Below are 22,276 nucleotides of genomic sequence, written 5' to 3'. Positions count from 1 at the left end.
AGAGAGCTATTCCTCTTACCCACTCTTCAAAATGGGAAAAACAAGAGGACATTAATGCAAGGCAGATGTGTGTTGATCATAATAAGTCAGTAAAGAGCTGTGTTAAATAAGTTTACCTTGCCAAAATTCAAAGTGAGCTGGATGGTCATAACAACCATAAGACACTTTATACATGCCGACCAGCTTTTTTTTGGAGGGATGCCGGGAACTACTTTTGCTCTGATCCTGTATAACAAAGGTAAATATATCAGGTTTTGTGAATGCCACTAGGACTTTAACTCGAACCATGTGCTTTAGAAAGGTGAGATGAAGCTTGGGCTTTTGAGTATCAACAACTCCACATAGGTTTGGTGTGAAAAAGGTATAAGTATGTGGAAAAGCACCTCATGAACATTGTTAAGTATAGTTGAAGATGTGTGATGCTGTGGGCCCATACATCTCTCAAAGATGCTGGGAACTTTGTTAGGCTGCATGGCATCATTAACCCTTTGAAATATTTGTGGACTCTAGCAGAAAACTAAAATTGGGTCGTCGATGGGTCTTTTAGTAGGATAACGACCCAAATAAACAAAGAAATGGTTCACCAGACTTAGAAATAAGCTTCTTCCATGATCATCTCAATCCCCAGACCTAAATCTTGTGGGGTGAGCTAAACAGAGGGCATAAGGGACGATAATCTAGAACATTTGTGATAGACTCCTCTGGCTGTATGGCCAAAAAAATTGGCAAAAACACCTAAACAAAACAAAACAGTTGTGCGAAACATTGATTTCTGGTGTGCATTTATTCTCTTTCCCCACCACAGAATAAATCCTACTGTCAGGGTCGTATCTTTCTAAAAAAAAAAAAAAAACACCACTGCACTAAAAGATAAAATACTTTTAAGGCTTTTTACACATCTGTACAGGGGGTGACAGGTTATCACATGCACCGTGAAACAGTCTTCTGTTTAGAAAAGGGGAATTGGAAAAAATAACCAGTCACCGCATGGGGAAAACTATCCAGCATTATGCAAGAAAACATGACAGGAGTGTTTGCTTTTCCACATGATAGCGATCCTAAGCACAGAGCCAAGCTGAAAACAAAGCCCTGAGAATAGAAAAGGGTGAATGTCCTTGCATAGCTGATTCAGTCCTAAATCCATTTGAAAATGTATGGAATCAGATGTGGACTGCAAATTTTTTTCTGATGAGGAGAGGCCATTTATTGGTGGAGATTTGTGTCTGAACAAACTCAAGGCTGTAATTAAAGCTTACATATTTCCCATAAAGTATTAATACAAAGTGAAAACTCACTCTCAGATGATGTGATTAAATCTTTTTCTATAAGTAAAATAAAATGAATTACCTAACTAAAGAATTTAACAGGACTTTTTAGCCACTGGTTAAGTATACTATGAAGTTGGCTATACGTTATTTTCCGACACAATAAGAAGCAGATAAATACATTTGTTTTACCGAGAGCTACAGTGATTGCAAGAATTTCTACCCACATTGCACATTTTGTCACATTACAACCACAAACTAACTTGGATCTTCGTCTATCACATAAAATCCCAATGCAAATACAAGTTTGTGGTTTGAATGTGATGAAATAAAAAAGTTCCAAGGTGTGTGTGTTGCAAAGTAGTATTTCTTTGATTTGGAAGTACTATTATGAAGGCACAGCCACAGCAAAACCATATGATGTCAGTGGTGCATCATTAGCTGCACGCTGAGAATAGCAGGGCACAATACTCTTTACTTTAGGGCTAGCCATTCATACCCCCCTACCTCACAATTCAATTATATGAATGTTGTTTATCGGCTGTTCTGCCCCATTGACATGCCATTAATGCTCCCTCTGCTGAACTCCATATTAGCTGCCCTTAAGCAAAGGCGGTTCTTTAAATGTCACACAGGCTTATGACTTCTGAGATGATTAACGAATGTTTAGAAATGCTCCACACACAGTTCAGTGGCTACGTTTTAAAAAAATATATATATATAAGAACTGCATGTAAGACTTTTTAATGAGGAATTTTGTTGAACAACCCAATGCTGTAACGGTTGTAATGGACACTTTTAAATCCAGAGCTCTTACCTTACCTCAGTTGTCAATGTCTGATACATGGTTCTCTATCTGAAAGGCAGAACACACAGAGAAAGGAAATGAGCTAAAGGTCACAGCTGATCAATGTAATCTTCTGGGAGAAAATTGGCTTTCATAAGTTACTGAAAAATAATCTCATCAAACAGAAAGGTAGGGAAAGCTTTCATGAAGAGTTGCATGGTTTTGTTTACTGGTGTATACCTAATAAATGTAACCTAATGAAGAAATCCTTTTTAACACATATATAAACTGAAGATTTACCCTTCTGAACAGTAAGAAGGTAGGAAGAATCATGGTTGACAAAAACCATTAAGAACCTAGATGGTCCAATATAGACATAATATAGTGCACATGCCGACAACGATGGGTACACAAATGACTTCATTTTCCAAATGCTGGCACACTGTATATAGCGCCGGGACCAGAGAGCGTATGAAGTTGAATTGTGAATGGATTTAAAATATTATAGGCAGTTATAGAAGCATCTAATAGTCGGTCAACAGTCAATAGTGAAGGTCAACAGACACTCCGAGTCAACTCCATTTTATTCCTCCCCTGCATTTATCATATTCTCATTTAAGAAACATTTCTTAACCATGCTATTATATCATTATTTTCTTTTGTAGTCAGGTTTCTTCATCATATGATTTAAGCGGACATAAAAAAAAACAAAAAGTATATAATTATATAAAAATTTATATTTGGTTTTAACTCCTGTTTTGGCCAGTTGGCCCTCAGGAAATATGACAAAATATGACCTCTAATGAAACCAAAAATAACTAGGTTAACCTCTTGCCGGTAGGTCTTATTTTTTGGAGTTACATAAGGACATTTCCCTATAATAGATCATTACTGTCTTTCATTGGTAGTCAAAGCGAGCACTAAATGTACAGTCGGAATCGACTGATGGATGGTTGGTACAAAAGGACCCATGGCAGATGGCGTGAGGTTTTACGGTACTATGTATGATAGTGGATTAGTATAATAAGAAAAACATTAGAGGTGTTGATGAATACTCCAACTTTCTCTAAGTTTCATGTGTGCAGCAGTCATACTGGATATACAAGCAGGTCTGCTCCATAACCTCCAACTTGTTCTTGTTGTTTACTGACTGGAATGTAGTAACATCTAAATCTGAGTATAAAAAAAAAACACAAAATTGAACAGCTCTACCAGAACCTGACTATTTAATGATTTAATGATCCTGTGGTGCGTAGTGTGTGTAGTATGTGTGTTGTTATTTGGGCCATTCTCCACAGAGAATGAAGCCATCTATGCTTTTCTGCTAAACACAATCAGTTCATTAGCTCATCAAGCCACAGTTTAAGAGGACTAACGTGGCTTCTAACCAGTAGCCAGACTGTCTGATTAGGGTTGTGGTCATTTAGATCTCCAGTTTGCTATGTTACTAGTGATATTGATGTACTTATACTCTTTCCTTTTTTTTCCTAGAACAACATTTTTGGAGCTTAGCTTGTATGCTCACTGAAGGACCTCCTCACTTCCTGGTTGTTTACTTAGCTACAGACTTCTCAAACTTCCACACTGGTCTTCTGACAATAATCCACTTAATGCAACTTACCTGTCTCATCACCATCAGGAGATCAGTGACCATAACAAGAACAGCTCCTATGGAAAAGCCTCCATTTTTCACTTGATCAGAGCCAAACTCAGCCACCCCTGATTCTAGGTACCTCAACTGTGCAACAATAATTCATACAAATAGGACACACCCTCTAGATTGATTGTCTCGGGGGAGACATCTGGTAGCTGCAGGCGATGTTTTCAGGGGGCCTGCATTGAATAACCTCTGTTAAACCTGAGGTTAGCTAATGAGCTTCTGTATTTTTGATACATTTAAATAAAAATGTAACTTAACATATATACAGTATGGTCATTTTCTAGTCAGACTGACCACTCAGAGCACTTAAACATGTGCACTTAAGTGCTCACTCATTTATTTGTCGATACGCAGACCAGTAGCTAATTTGGAGTTCAGTGTCTTGCTCACGGACACTTAGAAATGCAATAGGGGGAAAACTGGAATTGAACCCATTCGATTCGGCTATCCAGGGAACCATTCTTCCCATCGAACAATAATAGGAATCTTTACAAGACTGTGTAAAGTGACATGACGTGTGGGTGCCCCATTGATAATAATATCTACACACATATTTCTCACCTCACATTGTTGGCAGTTGCATGATCTGACCACCCGATTTGATGCATATCCAAAATGAAATCCATATCAAACCATGAACTGATGGTAAAGCTGTTTAATGCAGGGCATGCTCTGTACCCACAGTAGAGGTCTTCACTCTCTGTTTCTATTGAACATCAGATGCACCAACTACTACCTGAAATAATCACTCCACTTGTGATGCCCTGTTTTAAGCCCTCTGGTGTCTAGGTGTGCCAGCTCCTTTCAAATCAATTCATTTACATGACCAGCCCTGTTCTATACGTGTACCAAATTACATCCTACATGGAGCAGTCCTTCTGGTTTCGGCTGCATTATATCTGAAAAACATATGATATGCAATAACGTTGTATGTATTGCAGTTCAAGCTCTTCTTTGCAATGTTGCAGGTCTAACTTCTGGATGTATAACCTATTTTGTTAAAGAGAGCTGTTTATTTTATGTATAAATTATTATAAGAATAATGTTTTGGCTGCTATAAATTGGATGTTTTAAAAGTTCCAGCACTGTAAATCTCAAAAAATATATATTTCATGTCACAAGGGCACCTATATAAGGACAACATATTCAAAAAAGGCCACTATCAAATTTTGCCCGTAACTCAACGGGGCCCCTTTACCTTGTTAAAGCTGCAAATAAGATGACAAAAAACCTGTAATCCTGTAAAAATCCAGCAAACCTGCAGGTTTATTTTTGGTTAGAAAAACCACCGGCAGATGGAAATTTGCTCTTATAGTTGCAATTTGTCTTTGGAGTCAATGTTGTGACAAATGAGCTTTGGAGCACAAGCTCAGTGGGATCAAATGGTTCACTGAATTCAATCGATACCCTCTTTGAGAGAACAACAACATTAGAGGAAATACTGATGAAACCTGCTTTTTCTCTGAGGTTATTGATTGATTCAATTTTCTGTTTTACTTTATCTGTAACGGAAAGTGTAACTTAAAAGTTATTGAAATTCTGTATTTGTACACGGAAAAAAAAAAATAGTTTGAAGAAAATAAATTATGACATAAAATGTGATGGTTTAAAAATAAATGTTTCTAGAAGAATAGCTTTCAGACAGTGAAGGCTATGCCTAGTTGAGATCTCCCAAAGTGCATCAGCCTTGTCGACCTTTTTCCACTTACCAGATGGTGGCTGCCCTCCTCGTCATAGTCGTCTTCGCCTCCATCAGTCATCTCGCCTGCCTCCACGTCCAGCGCCCCCTCGCCTGCCTCCTCACCGGAGTTTTCTGCCGTCTCCGACACAGACTCTTCATGCAGGGAGTCACAGTTGTCTCCATATTTTCTTTGAGCTTCTGAAACAAAGCAGGGCACCCAGAATGAGAATACACAGAACAGTGTAAAATATTTTTTATTTATCAGTTACACACTACTAAAAAAAGCATTGATAAAAGAATTACTCTCTCTCCATATTCTGAGAGACACTGAAAGCAGAAGTTTGTGCTTATTTCCACTGAGCCAAGTGGATTTTATAAAAATATTCGAATCCATCTCAGAAAAGCATTGTGATATTCAGCATGGGTGGCTGGATTAAAATGTTGTGCTTGCAAACAAAAAAACAGAACTCTGGCTGTGTAATTTGAAGTTACCAGCAAACATAAACTTCAGAGTATAACCTGATAGATAAGTGAAATGCTGAGGAACCACTAAACAATGCTTAGCATCCTCCTACCAGGTATCTCCACTTCCTGGTGGGCTCAACAGGGCCGTTTTTTGTCTGATTTGGAACAGGTTGTTAAAGGTTACCCCAGCGAACTACCCTGGTTTCTGAAAAGCTTCCTGCAGCAGAAACACTACTTTTTACAGCGTTTTTAGCCCTCACCATAACAAAAAATGTAGCGAGGCTTTGACCATTACCAAAGTGTCATCCAAGTGCGAGAAGATGTTTGATGCTGAGGTGTCTACATTGTTGAACAAGTTTGGAAAATAAGACGCACTAATAACCAAAACTCTACATCACTATCTGAAATTTTGGATTTTATTCTTCTTTTAGATTTGCCTCAACTGAACATTTAACTTATTTTTCCACATTAGCAAAGTCGTATCTGAATATTAGGAAGTAAGTGTTGCAAGCCCCTACTGTTAAGCAAGTTTGGAGTATAAAATGCACCAGCAAGCTACTGTATAGGCAACCAGATTAATCTTAGCCATGTGAGGAACAGCAAGTTTGGAGAATAAAAAGCCACTAATAAAAACCTATAAGCTATATCCGTTTCTGAAATTTAATTTTCCACGTTGAATCTTTACCAACTTTCTTGCCTATAACATAAGGAGAATGTACATATTTTTCTCTTTAGCCAAAATGTAAGTGGGAGACAGTAACTATTGCTAAGCTGTTCCATTATTCAGCAAGTTTGGAGGTTAAAATATGCTCATAAATAAGAAAGTATAATTAATGTATTAATGTATGTTCAGTTTTAAAAGGGTTAAATTGGACTCTGATCATTTAGAATTGTTTCACTTGTTTAATTAGCATCCAAACAGATGCATCCAAACTAATGCACTGTGCTATAAGTTTGAGAAAATCTGTCCAGCATTGTAGAATACCAACTGAAGAGTCTGGAATAAAACAGTCACTGTTTCTCAATGTTTGAACATTCAGCTGTATTTGCTTCAGTTTATTTGTAATAAGTCACTGTTGGTTTTATTTCCTGGCATATGCTTTGTGCGTCTGTGTGGTCTTGTTTTTGTCTCATTAGTTTCTTTGTTAAATCGTGTTCGACCAACCTAACTAATCAATGTGGCTACTCCTCGTTCCCCTGAGCTGATGCTCCAGGACTCCTGTGCTTCATGTTGACTGGAAGTGTTTCAGCTACCTTTCCTTATTGTCTGTGTTTCCATGTCCTGCATATACGTCCTTCATCTGCCTCGCAATACAAGAAACTGGACAACCTATTTGTCCTTTTTCTAGTGCTATAGTACAAACATGAAATAAGCAGCATCCTTGGTGGAAAATCATGTGACATGCCATTTTTAGTGCCTTCCCTGAATGACCTTCACAGTGATCTGTTGTGAGGATGTCCCACAGTGTAGGACATCTATAAAGACCTCAATTTAACAGAGTCAGCGTGGTGCTGACAGCTGTCTGCTGATATGACGGAGAGCTCTGCCGCTCTTATCTCCAAAAATGTCAAAAAGACTTATGGCCGACATGAGCTTTTTAATTTCCGTCTTCGTAACTGCTTGGCGTGCTTCCTCCCCCCCGTCTGAGTCAGACTGCGCTCTGTTTCTTACCAGATTCGGTCCTCTGCTGCTTCTCAATCTTCTCTAGGCGTCCCAGTAAAGAGTCAATCTTCATTTTGATCTGGGTGAGCTCTCGTTTAATGGTCTGGAGCTGGTCTGTCTTCACTGTAAACACAAGGAGTTATCTTGGTTAGCCTTTACTGGTTCGTTTCGGTTTAATTTCCGCAGTCATTTTAACAATGCATCAACTGTTTGATGTTTCGCAACAATCCCCTCATGACTCTGAGTTAAATCTTCCTCAGGGATGAGCGTTTCAATCAGGTTTCTACTGACAAGTTATCCAGCTAAGACTGAGGACCTGCTGTTTTTCAATTTAAAGATTAGTGCACAGCTTACGCCCACCAGGCTGTGCAGCACTCCTTCATGTTTTCCTACAAGCAGTGCCAACTTCTGAAAAAATGGGGTTTTACAGTATGACATAAGCAGACTGTGAACACAGGTGAACATAATGTTGCTAGGGACGACCTTTCAGAGAAAAAACTCTCAGCCTTTGGAACAAGTACCTACAGTCGAAACCAGATGTTTTTATACTCTGTATAAAAAGTGACATAACGTTATCCTCCATGTCTGACATTGAATCAGACAAATTTTTTAGATATTCTTTTACTTTCTTCAAAGTGTTTGGTTCTTTAGTATTTGGTAGAAATATCTTAAACTGTATAACATGGGTTTAGTGTTCTATTTTTGCTTTCTCAAGCTTCCTCTGTAAGGATTATGATTATTAACTAATTAATAGTTATCAAAAATTGTAATTAAAAATCATAATTCAGAAAAAAAATTTTTTAACCAAAAATCATTACTTATGAATAGAAATCAGAGATGTCCTCTGGGGTTGTGATTAATGACTCAAAGCCCTTAATAATTACAATTAGTAAATTATCATTAATAATTGATCATTATTAACCAAAACCACTAAATGTCACTGTTTAATCAACCGCTTCACCGAAGGTGGGGAAACTTTGACCTTATTTTGAAAGATAAATCACTCTTGCACGAAATAAACACAAACACTTCTCTTAAAGATATATGTGAAGATTTATTGAAGCCATATAGCCCTGATATACTACCATTCTGGTCCAAAAACCTTCACCTAACTAACAAGCACTATTCTACACAAAGGGGATAAAAATGACTACCTAACAATAATAATAAAAGAAAATATATGCGTATTGAGTGTCTATGAAGATCAAACCAACAGTTTTATGAAAAAAATGTGCAATTGAATTAACTTGGAAAGAGAAGCCCTCCTGGTGTGCTGATGTCTCGATTTTCGGCGATCAGCTTGTAGATGGTGGACTGCGCCCTTAGCCACTAGCAGCTGATTGCCCCAAATCTCGAACAGAAGGTCATAAAACTCTGAGGCAGGAACTCAGTGGAAAAACTCCAGTAATAAAACTGGAACAAAGTAGTGGTCAGGCCACAAGGCCCAGACGACATTTACTTTGAATGGAAAATGAACAACTTGGGATCAGCCGGGCAAAAACATGAACACGCACCTTGCTGATCGCATCCGTGCTGCGCGATTCAGCTGCACTTGCACAGCAAATCAAAATAGCTGAGCATAAAACACTTCAATCAATATTGCATGCAACAAGTTGATACCTTGGATTAACTACTAGTGATTCTAAATCACCTTAATTATGCCTCACCCTGCCCAGACCTCTAAATACACCTAAATACAACACGATTTAATATAAAAAAAACAAAAAAACAAAAGAAACGGTAAACTTCTCATCCGTCCAAAAGGGGAAAATATGAAGAACCATTTAGTGGAGTGAATCACAAGGGGAAACTGCTCTCCTTGGAAATAAAACCTCTGGGCGTTTCCACCTGCGCTGGGTGTCGGCGTGGTCTTCGATCGGTACATGAATCTTCTGACCTTCTTGTATCAGACAGAATTACAGCTTTCAAGCTCTTCAGGGAATGGCCGTGTGGAGGAAAAGTTCGCCTGCGAGCTTTTGTCTCTCTAGATATGGACCTCCGTTGCATCAAAATGGAATGAAAGTTTATTTTCCACAGGTTTTATAATCCCGGGTGACATCAGAGCTGCGACATCTGTTGAGCTGCGCATATCAAACTGCGCAGCCCAGCCGGTCTATCCTCCCAAAATGGATGACCCCAACACCTCCTTTTTCCTCCAAATGTAACGATGGTCATACTGGTGAAACTCTTTAATTATAGTTTCATCAGACCACCGGATATGACTCCCAAATTTAAGCTCTTTGTTCCTCTGTGCCTCTGCAAACCATAATCTGGGTTTTCATGTTGCTTTTGGCATAATAACTTCTTCCCTGCTGATCAGCCTTCCAGCTTATGTCAGTACAGAGCTTGCCTCTGTGTGGATAAAGACACTCTCTTAGTAGCATCTTAACAAGGTCTTTTGCTTTTGTTCTGGGGTTGATACAATCATTTTGCCCCCAAACACATTCATCTTTTGATCACAGAACCTAACTCCCTCCTGACCTGTATGAAAGCATGATGGCTCAGCTTTGGAAAGCATGGTATTGTGGAAGTTAACAAGCCTCTTCTAGATATCTTGTAGGGCTGCATGATTTTAGGAAAATAATTAATGGTAATACTTTATTTGGAGATTGCTACAAAAATATTGATTACAATTAACCCTTATTTTTTGGACTCCTTTCTTTCTTTACCATATAAGCAATGCCCCCTGCCAGTCTTCATATGCAGACCTTTAATGGCTCAAATACAAATATCGCATATCTAAGCAGTCCTTTTCAATTGCAGTATTGGACACTGCAGCTCAGTGCTGATTTCTTTATAATTTTCAATGATGTTTAGGAATATTTCCAGCCTAGCAATTACACAAAGAGGTTGTTGTTAGAGATAGCAACATGAACAGTGCCAACTGTGCAAACTGCTAATAAAAAGCAATTAATGATACAATGACAACCCATACCGACTGAACTTTGCTTGTATCCAAGCTGGGATTGTTACATGAAATACCAACTGCAGATAAAGAGATAGCAACCCGTAACCTCTCTTCAGAACCCCACTTTAACATTTTAGGATATCCTTTTAAGGACAGTTCTAATCTGCTTGATTTGATATTAGAAGGAATTGTGTTAACTAATTTAGTTCAGTCAACAGTAGAATTAAAATCAGATCAACAATTCCATTTTTCAAAATACCTTCAAATCCCTAAAATTGTATACATTCAGAAATGTATGTTTATATTTCTCCATAGTTCAGCATGGAAAACAGCAGAATAATTTTACCCCGAACAGCGTCTGTGTTTGCAGGCTTTTGAATAATTTGCTCTCTGCTTCCTGCTTTGCTTTGGGTCTCAAGCAGTCTCTCAACAATTCGCACAGGATCTAAAGTGTGGGGCTGAAGCATAACTGGATCATGTCAGAGTGTGAGACTTAACCTTGATATGTCATAAGGAAATAACAGCTGAAAATAAAAGTACTTATCAGAGCAGCTGCTGCTATGAATTCAGACAGCTGAAACGAGGATGTGCTTGAGCTGAGCAGATTAAGGAACTCAGACCATGAGGTAATAACATAATCTTATTTCTTAACCCTCAGCGGATGAAGTGTGTCATATTTTAGGAGGTGGGCGGAGATACAGATGCTAAAAGTTGAGAAGAAAACATGAAATTCAGCTTGACACCTATCAGATCCAATCTGTAAACAAACCCACAAGTTCCTGCAAAGACTCAGCTGCAAATCAGATGAAGGAGACATGCACAAAATAAAATAAAAACACACTAGTTTGCCATCAAATCCGCATGTGCTATCGTACGTTAGATTCTTTGATGCAATATCAACACCCACACATCACAATACAGATTGCGTAGGAAGTCTGTGCATAATCACAATTCATGAATGAAACATAACCCTCTTAAAAAGAAAAAACCAAAACGCATTACCTCGGAGTGAGCTACATCCCTCATAAAGCGCAGTTTAATCTTTCCCCAGTGTTCATGCTGAAAAACAACAAAACAGCCGACCCAGCAGGATCCAATTCACTCTGTATGATATTAGTCAATGAAGGACCTTTTTTAGACAAATCTGGAAACTGATATGTCTATGTAAAAGCCCAATGATTAGAACCCAATGGTAATATGTGATAAGAAACCACAGATTGTGTTCTCATGCTGTTGTTCTAAAGCTTATATCTAAATAAAATAAACACGGGCAACGGCAGCAGATATATAATCTTATCCCAGTGGGGGGTGTAGTGATGTGTTTGTATCTCCTCTGAATCACCTTCTCCCATTCACACAAAACACTATCTGTGAATAAGCTCTCTTCCTAAGTCCAGCAGTATTCCAGCAACATCTCCACTGGCTCTGGGCAACTTACTGGGAGTCCTTGGATGATAAGAAAGAGTGGGACAGTTTTTAATTTATCTGGTCCTGCAGGCCTCTTTCCTATTGTGTTATCAACCACTAAGCTGCTGAGAGGAAACATTACACTCGTATCTAACCCAAGATTCATCAACTGCATCTTAGCTGTGCTTTCAGGAGAAGGATACAGAAAAGGCTGTTGTTATTTAGAAAGCTTCAGGGAACATTTAGGGGATGAGTAATAGGTCTAACTTTAGTACATTTCTGACCCTATTATGACAAACAAATATTCTCTTTGAGGAATACTGAGCATATCCCCAAGACTTCTAATCATTCTAACGTTTCTCTTCATTTTAGTATCTTAACATCATCACTAAACTTTCATACTACATAACTACCAGGACACAGAGTTGGATGAACTTTTATTCAAGCAAAATGTTAGGAGCTAAAAACGTCCTGCTTTGATTGAGAAAATGAATAAAACATCCCACATTAACCAAGCAAGGTCTAGCTTACAGGATTATGTTATACCACAACATCCATCATAATGCAGACCGAATACTGGCCTATTGTTTGTCTGTTTGGAGTTTGAATGATACCTCAGTGAATGTGCACACACGCACTTATAACTAAGGGCAATCTGGAGACCAATTAACCTAATGTGCATGTTTTTAGACTGTGGAAGGAAGCCAGAGTATCCTGAGAAAACCTATAAATGCACAGGGGAACATGCAAACTCCAAGTAAAAAGGCCCCAGCCAAAAATGGAACCCAAGACTTTCTTGCTAACAAATGTGCTACTGTGCAGCCCTGCCTAAAGGAGTGTAATGTTTGCTAGTTACAACAGGGTAGCTTCTTAAAATATATAAATAAAAAATGAGCCGGTCTTTTGAATGCTCTTTAAAAAGAAATGATGCAAAAGAGCTGAATTCGACAAAACCCTTCTATACCCATCACAAAACTCCCCTCTCGGTTCAGAATCCATCTAAAAATGATTACCTCTATTTCAAAGCTGCTTTCTGGAATAGATTTTTACCTGCTTGAGATTTGGACTTAGTTCCTGGAGTGGGAACAAACCTAAAGCACAAAAAATAACTTAAAACGGTACCTGCTATTGCTCAGTTGATCAGATAGTAGTTGATTCATTTTTTGCTTTCTTTTTCTAAAGTGAATTTTTAACTGTGCATCTAATGGTTTAACCTGCTAGCCAGTTACTTCAATATTCTAAATTTGTTTGTCCAATCTATCTCAGCCGAAATCGATACAAACAAGGATTTTTAAGGGTGTTGGCAGGGGCAAATTAGTTTCCCCAACATACAGAAGCAAGCTCAGCTTAGACACAGCAGAGAATTTATTGACTCTTTTCAAAAAAAGAGGAGAGGATATTGGCTTTTTTCCCTTTCTCCTCACTGCAATACCAGCTGCAGCTGGGTCCTCCTGACAGACCTCACCAAGCTGCCTAAGCTGATAACACTGGCCGAGACAGCAAACAGTGAAACAAATGCTATAACCAATTACACCAGACAGATAGGGACTAATGTTTAGGAAAACACAGCTGACTTGCAGAGATGCTCCCAATCTCACTTCAATGACATCTAACATGTTTTAATGCATATCGAGTTAATCAGAGAAGCAACTTAGATCCAAATGTGTGTGATTTGACAGCAAGGGCAATGCTTAATGAAACTGGTTTATATACAAGAGGGTGCTTCTGATTCAACTCTGCATTTTGGTTCGAATTGTCCTGAGCTGCAGGGGCACAGCTTGCAAAAATTGTAAGTGCAATTGGTGCAAAACAAATAAGTATAAAAATGTCTTCTTGTACATACATTTGACACTTGAGGAGAAGGAGGATGTTGGAGGTCTGGAGGATGAAGAAGAAGAAGAGGAGGATGTTTTGACAGGTAAGGAAGTCTTCCCACGGCGAGAGGAAGGAGCGAGCACCCTGGAGCGTTTCAGGGGGATCACAGCTCTGGGTGGGGGGGCCACTCTGCCGTGGTAATCAAAAAGCCTTGAGAGAAAAGAAAATCTATATTATTACACTTCTTATACTTTTTTTCTGTAAGTCACAATAGGTTCTACAACACTGAGAGACTGCCCATTTATTAGAGCTAAAAATGGTTTTTATGGCTTATCTCACATCAGCTCTTTTTAAAGCTGACTCTCCCTTTTTTTCCCAGTATTGTATTTCAAGATAGATTTACTTCTGGGTTCTCTTTCTGAGACAACACAGGGAAACAAAAGGCAGGAATTACAGATTAAACCTATCAATATCTCCCTTTTTCGCTGTAAAGTTCCCAAGACTATTCAAAGAATGAAAGTTTGTCCCTCCACAGATCCTTTGATCATGACGAGAATGAAAAGAAGAGGGTGCTAAATGTTAAATGAGGGCGTCAGCTTTGATTGTTCTCAGTTACATATGGTGTCGCAGCTCAACCTCAACACATTTGACATTTAGAAAATGGAAAGTGCCTCCACAGATAAGTGCTCTGATTGCTGCTGGATAAATGAGAGTGAAAACAAACGTTCCTTCATCAACGGGTTTAAGTCTGGCGCTTACATGTCCCACCATTATTATAAGTTGACAGTTTCTGTTTGCAAGAGGCGGCATTTGATCAGATGGAGGATTTTAAAGAGTCGGATTCATATCTAATGATTTTCCATTTGGTAGTCCCCGCACAAAACAAACCCATTTTTTGGTTTTTAATTTATCACAGTAATTTACAGTTGATATTAGACAGGTTGGGAGTGTTAAATGTCGAAGTAGTGTTCATAACTCTGATCACTCAAAATAAAATCGAATGTAAATAGTTCCCTTCAGAAGTCACCTTAGTAATTATAATCCACCTGTGTGTAATTTAGTCTCGGTAAAATTCAGCTCTTCTGTGAAGGCCTTAAAGGTTTATTAGAGAACATTAGAAAACAAACAACATCATGAGGACCAAGGAACACAGCAGACAGGTCAGAGATATGGGTAAGGAGATGTTTAAAGCAGGGTTAGGTTAGAAAGAAAATTATCCCAAGTTTTGAACGCCTCAAAGAGCACTGTTCTGTTCATCAACTGAAAAAGGAAAGATTGTGGAACAATGTAAAGCCACCAAGATATCAGGGCTGCAACAGTGCATAGAAATTAAGGTTCAGTACATTTTTTGTATGTTTAAATAAGACAAACACACAAAATTAATTCTATAATAAATACAGCTCCGTACATTAATTCAGCCCATTACCTGTCACATATATTTGGGTTTAAAGCAACACTGTAATAATTCAAAACACATGCCGAACTGAAAGAGCTGTACTGATAATTGTCAATGTAGATGAACCATTACATCCCCTTAAGAAGGGACTATCTACTGAAACTGATAAGTTGGGCAAGGATGGTATTATTCAGAGAAGCAGCCAGTTAGCACACTGCACACCCCCCTGGACCCCCTTCCTATGGTTAAACATAGTGGTGGCAGCATCATGCTGCAGGAATGTTGTTCTTCAGCTTGGACAGGGAAGCCTGGATGGACGTTATGGGAAGATAGATGGAGCTAAATAAAGGCAATTGCATTAGCATGGCCTAGATCAAAATCTAATGAAAAAACTGTAAAAAGACTTGAAAAGTGATACTCCCAGACACCCCATCCCATCTGACTGAGCTGGAGCTGTTTTACAAAGAAAAATAAAAAAAGAGATCAGCCTCTAGATGTGTAAAGCTGGTAGAGACATACCAAGACTTGCAGCTGTGGTTGTAGCAAGATGTGGTTTTAATCAGGCAAGCTTCATAAAAACTTGCCTGTAAAAAGAGTTGAAAATAATGTTTCATTTTCTTTCAAATTCACAATGATGCACTACTTTAAATGTAATAGTAAAACACACTGACGTTTGTGGTTGTAATGTGAGAAAATGTGAAAATGTCAATGAGGCTAATTACACTGCTCAAAAAAAATAAAGGGAACACTTAAAAAACACAATATAACTCCAAGTAAATCAAACTTCTATGAAATCAAACTGTCCACTTAGGAAGCAACGCTGATTGACAATCAATTTCACATGTTGTTGTTCAAATTAAATAGACAATAGGAGGAAATCTTTGGCGATTAGCAAGACACTCAATAAAGGAGTGGTTCTGCAGGTGGGGACCACAGACCACTTCTCAGTACCGATGTTTTCTGGATGATGTTTTGGTCACTTTTGAATGTTGGTGGTGCTTTCACACTCGTGGTTCATGAGACGGACTCTACAACCCACACAAGTGGCTCAGGTAGTGCAGCTCATCCAGGATGGCACATCAATGCGAGCTGTGGCAAGAAGGTTTGCTGTGTCTGTCAGCGTAGTGTCCAGAGCCTGGAGGAACTACCAGGAGACAGGCCAGTACACCAGGAGACGTGGAGGAGGCTGTAGGAGGGCAACAACCCAGCAGCAGGACCGCTACCTCCACCTTTGTGCAAGGAGGAACAGGAGGAGCACTGCCAGAGCCCTGCAAAATGACCTCCAGCAGGCCACAAATGTGCATGTGTCTGCACAAACGGTTAGAAACTGACTCCATGAGGATGGTATGAGGGCCCGACGTCTACAAATGGGGGTTGTGCTCACAGCCCAACACCGTGCAGGACGCTTGGCATTTGCCAGAGAACACCAGGATTGGTAAATTCACCACTGGCGCCCTGTGCTCTTCACAGATTAAAGCAGATTCACACTGAGCACATGTGACAAACGTGACAGAGTCTGGAGACACCGTGGAGAGCGATCTGCTGCCTGCAACATCCTTCAGCATGACCGGTTTGGCAGTGGGTCAATAATGGTGTGGGGTGGCATTTCTTTGGAGAGCTGCATGGCCCCCCATGTGCTCACCAGAGGTAGCCTGACAGCCATTAGGTACCGAGATGAGATCCTCAGACCCCTTGTGAGACCATATGCTGGTGCGGTTGGCCCTGGGTTCCTCCTAATGCAGGACAATGCTAGACCTCATGTGGCTGGAGTGTGTCAGCAGTTCCTGCAAGATGAAGACATTGAAGCTATGGACTGGCCCGCCTGTTCCCCAGACCTGAATCCGATTGAGCACATCTGAGACATCATGTCTCGCTCCATCCACCAACGTCACGATGCACCACAGACTGTCCAGGAGTTGGTGGATGCTTTAGTCCAGGTCTGGGAGGAGATCCCTCAGGAGACCATCCGCCGTCTCATCAGGAACATGCCCAGGTGTTGTAGGGAGGTCATACAGACACGTGGAGGCCACACACAATACTGAGCCTCATTTTGACTTGTTTTAAGGACATTACATCAAAGTTGGATCAGCCTGTAGTTTGTTTTTCCACTTTAATTTTGTGTGTGACTCCAAATCCAGGCCTCCATGGGTTAATAAATTTGATCTCCATTGATGATTTTTGTGTGATTTTGTTGTCAGCATTTTCAACTTTGTACAGAACAAAGTATTCAATGAGAATATTTCATTCATTCAGATCTAGGATGTGTTATTTGAGTGTTCCCTTTATCTTTTTAAGCAGTGTACTTCCTTTCACTGTATTTGAGCTTTACCTGCAATGCAACATTAAATTAGCCGGGATGGGCTCAGATAACAGTTGATAACGACTTTAAGATTTAATTAAAAAAATACAGTTGTACAAAGGATAATACATACCTGCTGTAGAAATCATCCCTGTAGTATTCGTAATCAAACTCATAACCGCTGCAAATGAGAGAAAAGATCAAAACAAGAGAGAAAGGAAAACAAAGATTCTGTGAGAGAATCCTTAAAATGTTTGGTTTTCAGTAGTTGTAAGCCATAATTATCAAATTAAATCAAATTAAAATAACCTTGTTTAAATCGTTAAACAAAATATAACAAAAAAGATTGCAGGGTCAAGTTCTGCTTCGGGTTTAGTTAGACTTTTTTATGCAGAATGTCCTAAATCTTTTTTAGCCCCCTTTAATAAACAGTAGGATTCATGGTAGATGGTAAGCTTGTCAGGTCCTCCTGCAGCAAACCATCACCAAACCATGACACATCCATCGCCATGCTTAACAGTTGGTATGTGGTTATTTTTCTCCAAATACTGTATTTGGTTTATGCCAAACTTGTCCTCTGTTCTGGTGTCCAAATAATTCAATTTTAGATTAGTGCATTATTCCAGAAGTTGTGGTCTTTGTCTCCATTCTTCCAGGCAAGCTTCAGTTTGGCCTTCAAGGTTTCCTCCTTGCACACCTGCGATGAAAGCTAAATGTCTGCATTCCCTTTCTGGTTGTACAGGCTGTGAACATTAGCAACAACAGTAGCAAGAGCTTTCTGTAGTTTCAGTGATGGCATTTTAGGGTTTTTGGAGACTTCTTATGGAATGCTCTTGAGGTTACCTTGCTTGACTAGTCAGACCTGGGCATGTATTATTTTCCATACAGCGGTAGAGCTACCTATAAATAATTTTCAGGACATCTTTAAATCCCTTACCAGGGATCACAAGCTGCTACAACCTTCTCTATGAAGACCTCAGACAGCTCTTTGGATCTCACCTTCTCACTCACTTGGGAGGACACCAAACTACATGTCTGACTAATGATGTTTGAATCATGTTCAACTAATGTCATTCGCTTATGGGTAACTTTTGCCATTTGCAGAGGGAATAAATGTGGGTGTGTTCCAATTTTTTTCATACCAGAATTAGCATCTTTATTGCATTTTGTTTTTTTTACAGTTTTTAATGTTTATGTATTATCAGTAAAAATGTTCAACATTGTTAAAATTTATATCAAATATCCATAACTCCAAATGAGTTAGAAACACACCCTAGCTGTCATAGTTTATATAGTTGACTGTATATAACGTGTTTCACTCTTTAAATTGAATTACTGAAATGTAACTTTAAACTTTTTTTTTTTTTTTTACTTTTTAATGGTATTGTATTATATTGAAATGTATAATGTACTGCTGAAAAAAATTCAGCATGATTTAGCAGCTTTATACAGTTACATCCCTAGATCAGAAATCAAGAAACAGCAAAACAAAAGTTCTAGAGGCAAGGAAAGTCCAGAAATGGAGAAAATAAACAACCTTAAGGTATAGGAAAAGCGTTAGGAACTCAGGATGGCAACTGAAATGAAAAAAATAAAAAATGAAAAGGTACAGACATAGAAATATTGGAATCTTAATTCTAATTTATATGTTGTTAATTCAGGTTAATTGATCTCTCTAAATTGCTCTTAGGTGTGAATGGGTGTGTGCATGGTTGTTTGTCCTGTGTGTCTCTGTGTTAACTTGCGATGAATTAGCGACCTGCCTCTCGCCCATAGACTGATGGAGATAAGCACCAGTTCCCCTGTGACCCAGTACGGAAAAAGCGGGTATAAGTATATATAAATATATATAAAGTATATATAAAATGGATGGATGGAAGGATGTTGTTATCACTCATGGTCCATAATTACCATTTCACATCCTTCTTGCAGCGACAAAATGCAAATGAGGATCCGTGGTAACACAGTACACAAGCTGATAAATTAACTAAATAAGATATGTAATAAAGCAAACTAACAATAAAGTTAGGAGTTAACTGGTTGGATTGTTAAGTTTTGGAAAAATATCAGAAAATCATGAGCGTCCCTTTGAATATAAAACATGTCTGGATCTTTGTCACATTAGACTCCAGTAAACTACATATTCTTGCACAAAAAGAGAGACACGCACTGAGCAGGAAATCCGTGTCATGCTTAATGAAGCTGACACAACATTAATTCCTCTGAGCTTTCACTGCCTTTGCTGTGTAAACTGAAGTCAGGCCTCAGAAATGCAAAAATAATGCCGTTAATTGGAAATTCAAGGTTCAAATGAAGGGAAAACCAAAAGCATAATAATGAATCCTCATATTTTAAAGATTACAGCAGATTTACATCAGCAGGAGCAGCTGGATGAAAAAAACAGGTTAATATTCATGACAGTGGTGGAGGCTCTGCATGTTGAAAGGAGGGCAAATCTTACCTGTAAATGGCTGAGAGCGGCCGTTTGGATCCACCTTTAGGCCTGTACGGCTTGGGCTCGCCTGCCATGTTTATGTCTGTAAGAACAAAAAGAGAAAAAGCTCATCAATCTATCTATCTATCTATCTATCTATCTATCTATCTATCTATCTATCTATCTATCTATCTATCTATCTATCTATCTATCTATCTATCTATCTATCTATCTATCTATCTATCTATCTATCTATCTATCTATCTATCTATCCATCCATCCACCCACCCACCCATCCATCCACCCACCCATCCATCCATCCATCCATCCATCCATCCATCCATCCATCCATCCATCCATCCATCCACTCCCCACACCCATGTGTGTCGATTTTGACCCTGAACAATATTCAATGGTCAAATGCCATGCTTTGACTGAAGATTATGAAATTTGGTACACATATGTAACTCAGGATCTACAAAAAAGTGTCTTGGACCCATTGCATAAACCCCAGAGGAAGTCAGCCATTTTGGATAAAAACTGCCATTTTCTCTTGTTTACAAACATAAAATCTGAGGGTTCTCCTCCTACAGCTTTTAACTTACAAATTTCAAAATCCCTCAGTATACTTTCAAAGCATTGGAGATCAATAGTTATCAAAAGCTTTTTGCTACATCAAAGCGTGTGGTCATGGTCATGCCTCAAAATCTGACTTCTCGCCATAAAAGACAAAATTCTTATAGCTCCTACAAGGAAGGTTGCAGAGACACAAAACCTTCTGGGATTGATCAACATCTGGCCCCAAACAATATTCATTGATCAGATGCTGACATCATCAAAGCTGCGCCCCTTGACACAGGAAGTGTAGTGTTTTACTTTGGAAGGTCCATATTTAATCCCCTTCACCTAATCAACATGAAACTGTGAATGAAATTCCAGAGACTGTGAAGGGTTTTTTCTGATCTTTTATCCAAAGCGGCCATCGTCTGCTGTCACTAAGGTCCATGACGACAGAGGAATTCCCCAAAACCTTTTCCCCATAACAAAAAACCTTAACTTTTTGAAAATATATTAGGGAGCGAAAAATTATCAGAGGAGAACCACCCATCCCTCTTTTTAAGTAACACAGACTTTAAGTAAGTAACACAGACTTTAGCAACATGCTACAGGTTACCATTGCATTTTGCAAAAACAACCGTTCCCCTGGGAGATTTAGATTCAAAATTTTGTTTCATATAGGAAATGACTCAGGAGATCTCTCAAAAATAATAATCAACAATCTTTTTGGGTTTAGTTGTACATTTCGATATCTAACGAACATGTAAATTTCATTCAGAGGTCTACTAAAGTTTCACTTTAAGACAAAATATAACCAGATTAGAGCCTAGATGTATATTTTAGATATTCCGAATGTGTTTTGATAAATAGAAGATTTCGTGCTATTTTCAGTAGGTATCAGTTTACCTTAAAATAAAATCTTTTAACCTTGATCTTTAAAATAGTCATAGTTAAGGATGGGCCAGTTTCCATTGTTAAGGTGTATCAAGGATTTAAAACTTCAAGATCCTTTTGAAAAGATTTCCTAAAAAGGCTGAGTAGCAGAATATCTCCCCCCTCCCCCACCTTTTGCCCTGTACTGTCAATTAACCGAATAACCGAGGGAATACTCCTAAACTTCTCTCTTCAAATGTTCCCAATTGTAAAAAACAAACACAAGCCATTAGTGGATCACCACCCATCAGTGATTTGGTACCACAGTTTGTCTGTGAGTAAAATTACAAGTGTACTGCATTGTCACTAGAGATATTATATCCTAATTAACTTGTTAAACTCTTAAAGTAATTTTACAAGGCAGAATCACTTTGTTTTAACTCCAACTTTTCATTTAATACTTACGTTTACGTCTATCTCACTACCTGAGATTGAATTAGGATTTCAGACTTAATTTAAGAAATGATCTCATTAGCCTGAATGCCTAACAATAAATTCTCCTGTGTTTTCTCACTCTACGTATGTCTTACCAGTGCAAAAAAAAGTTTCAGTATAATTAAATAAATTAGTTTCAGTCTCATTCAATCTTATAGCTAAAAAAGGGTATTTTGAGCAGGATTAGTATTAAAAGTTGCACTGACACTAAAAAAAAACCAATTAGTCTGGATCCTACTCATTCAAGCTCATGATTCATAATATAGTGAAAGGATAGTACAAATAAAGAGTTAAAGCTTTATCCAACCTTGCAGAAGATATAGGTGATGCACATATAATCTTTTAATGCAAAAACAAAAGACTCTTGGCAAAAAGTGAGAGAACTGTTTCTTTGTAGACTGACTCAAGGCAGCGCAATATCCCATCATATACTTCTTTTTATGTTGTACCTGAGATCACAGAATACAGTAACTTCTTACAAAAGCACTTGAGAGGCTGTTTCATAACTTGCGAGATTTAAGGTTAAGACTGAGAGACATATTCCATAAACCTTGCAAAGAAGCTTAAACC

General features: G+C 38.6%; 1 protein-coding gene across 7 annotated transcripts in view; it reads right to left on the bottom strand.

The window, feature by feature from the left end:
- The window catches only part of LOC124857998 (RNA-binding Raly-like protein), a 157,698-nt gene that overhangs the window by 3,457 nt on the left and 131,965 nt on the right, over window positions 1–22,276 (bottom strand). For 5 of the 7 annotated variants that reach the window (XM_047349665.1, XM_047349667.1, XM_047349666.1 and 2 more), the window contains 6 exons: window positions 19,808–19,883; window positions 17,480–17,527; window positions 13,680–13,861; window positions 7,531–7,644; window positions 5,422–5,591; window positions 2,083–2,121 (listed from right to left, as the gene is read on the bottom strand). In XM_047349665.1, coding sequence (XP_047205621.1) covers window positions 2,089–2,121; window positions 5,422–5,591; window positions 7,531–7,644; window positions 13,680–13,861; window positions 17,480–17,527; window positions 19,808–19,883 — 623 coding nt within the window. In that variant the 3' untranslated portion in view covers window positions 2,083–2,088. The remainder of the gene's footprint in view (window positions 1–2,082; window positions 2,122–5,421; window positions 5,592–7,530; window positions 7,645–13,679; window positions 13,862–17,479; window positions 17,528–19,807; window positions 19,884–22,276) is intronic. The other 2 variants (XM_047349663.1, XM_047349662.1) reach the window with 2 other exon arrangements.

The sequence above is a fragment of the Girardinichthys multiradiatus genome, chromosome 21, assembly GCF_021462225.1.
Source record: "Girardinichthys multiradiatus isolate DD_20200921_A chromosome 21, DD_fGirMul_XY1, whole genome shotgun sequence".
NCBI classification, from domain to species: Eukaryota; Metazoa; Chordata; class Actinopteri; order Cyprinodontiformes; family Goodeidae; genus Girardinichthys; species Girardinichthys multiradiatus.
This window is presented reverse-complemented; position numbering and strand designations above follow the sequence as displayed.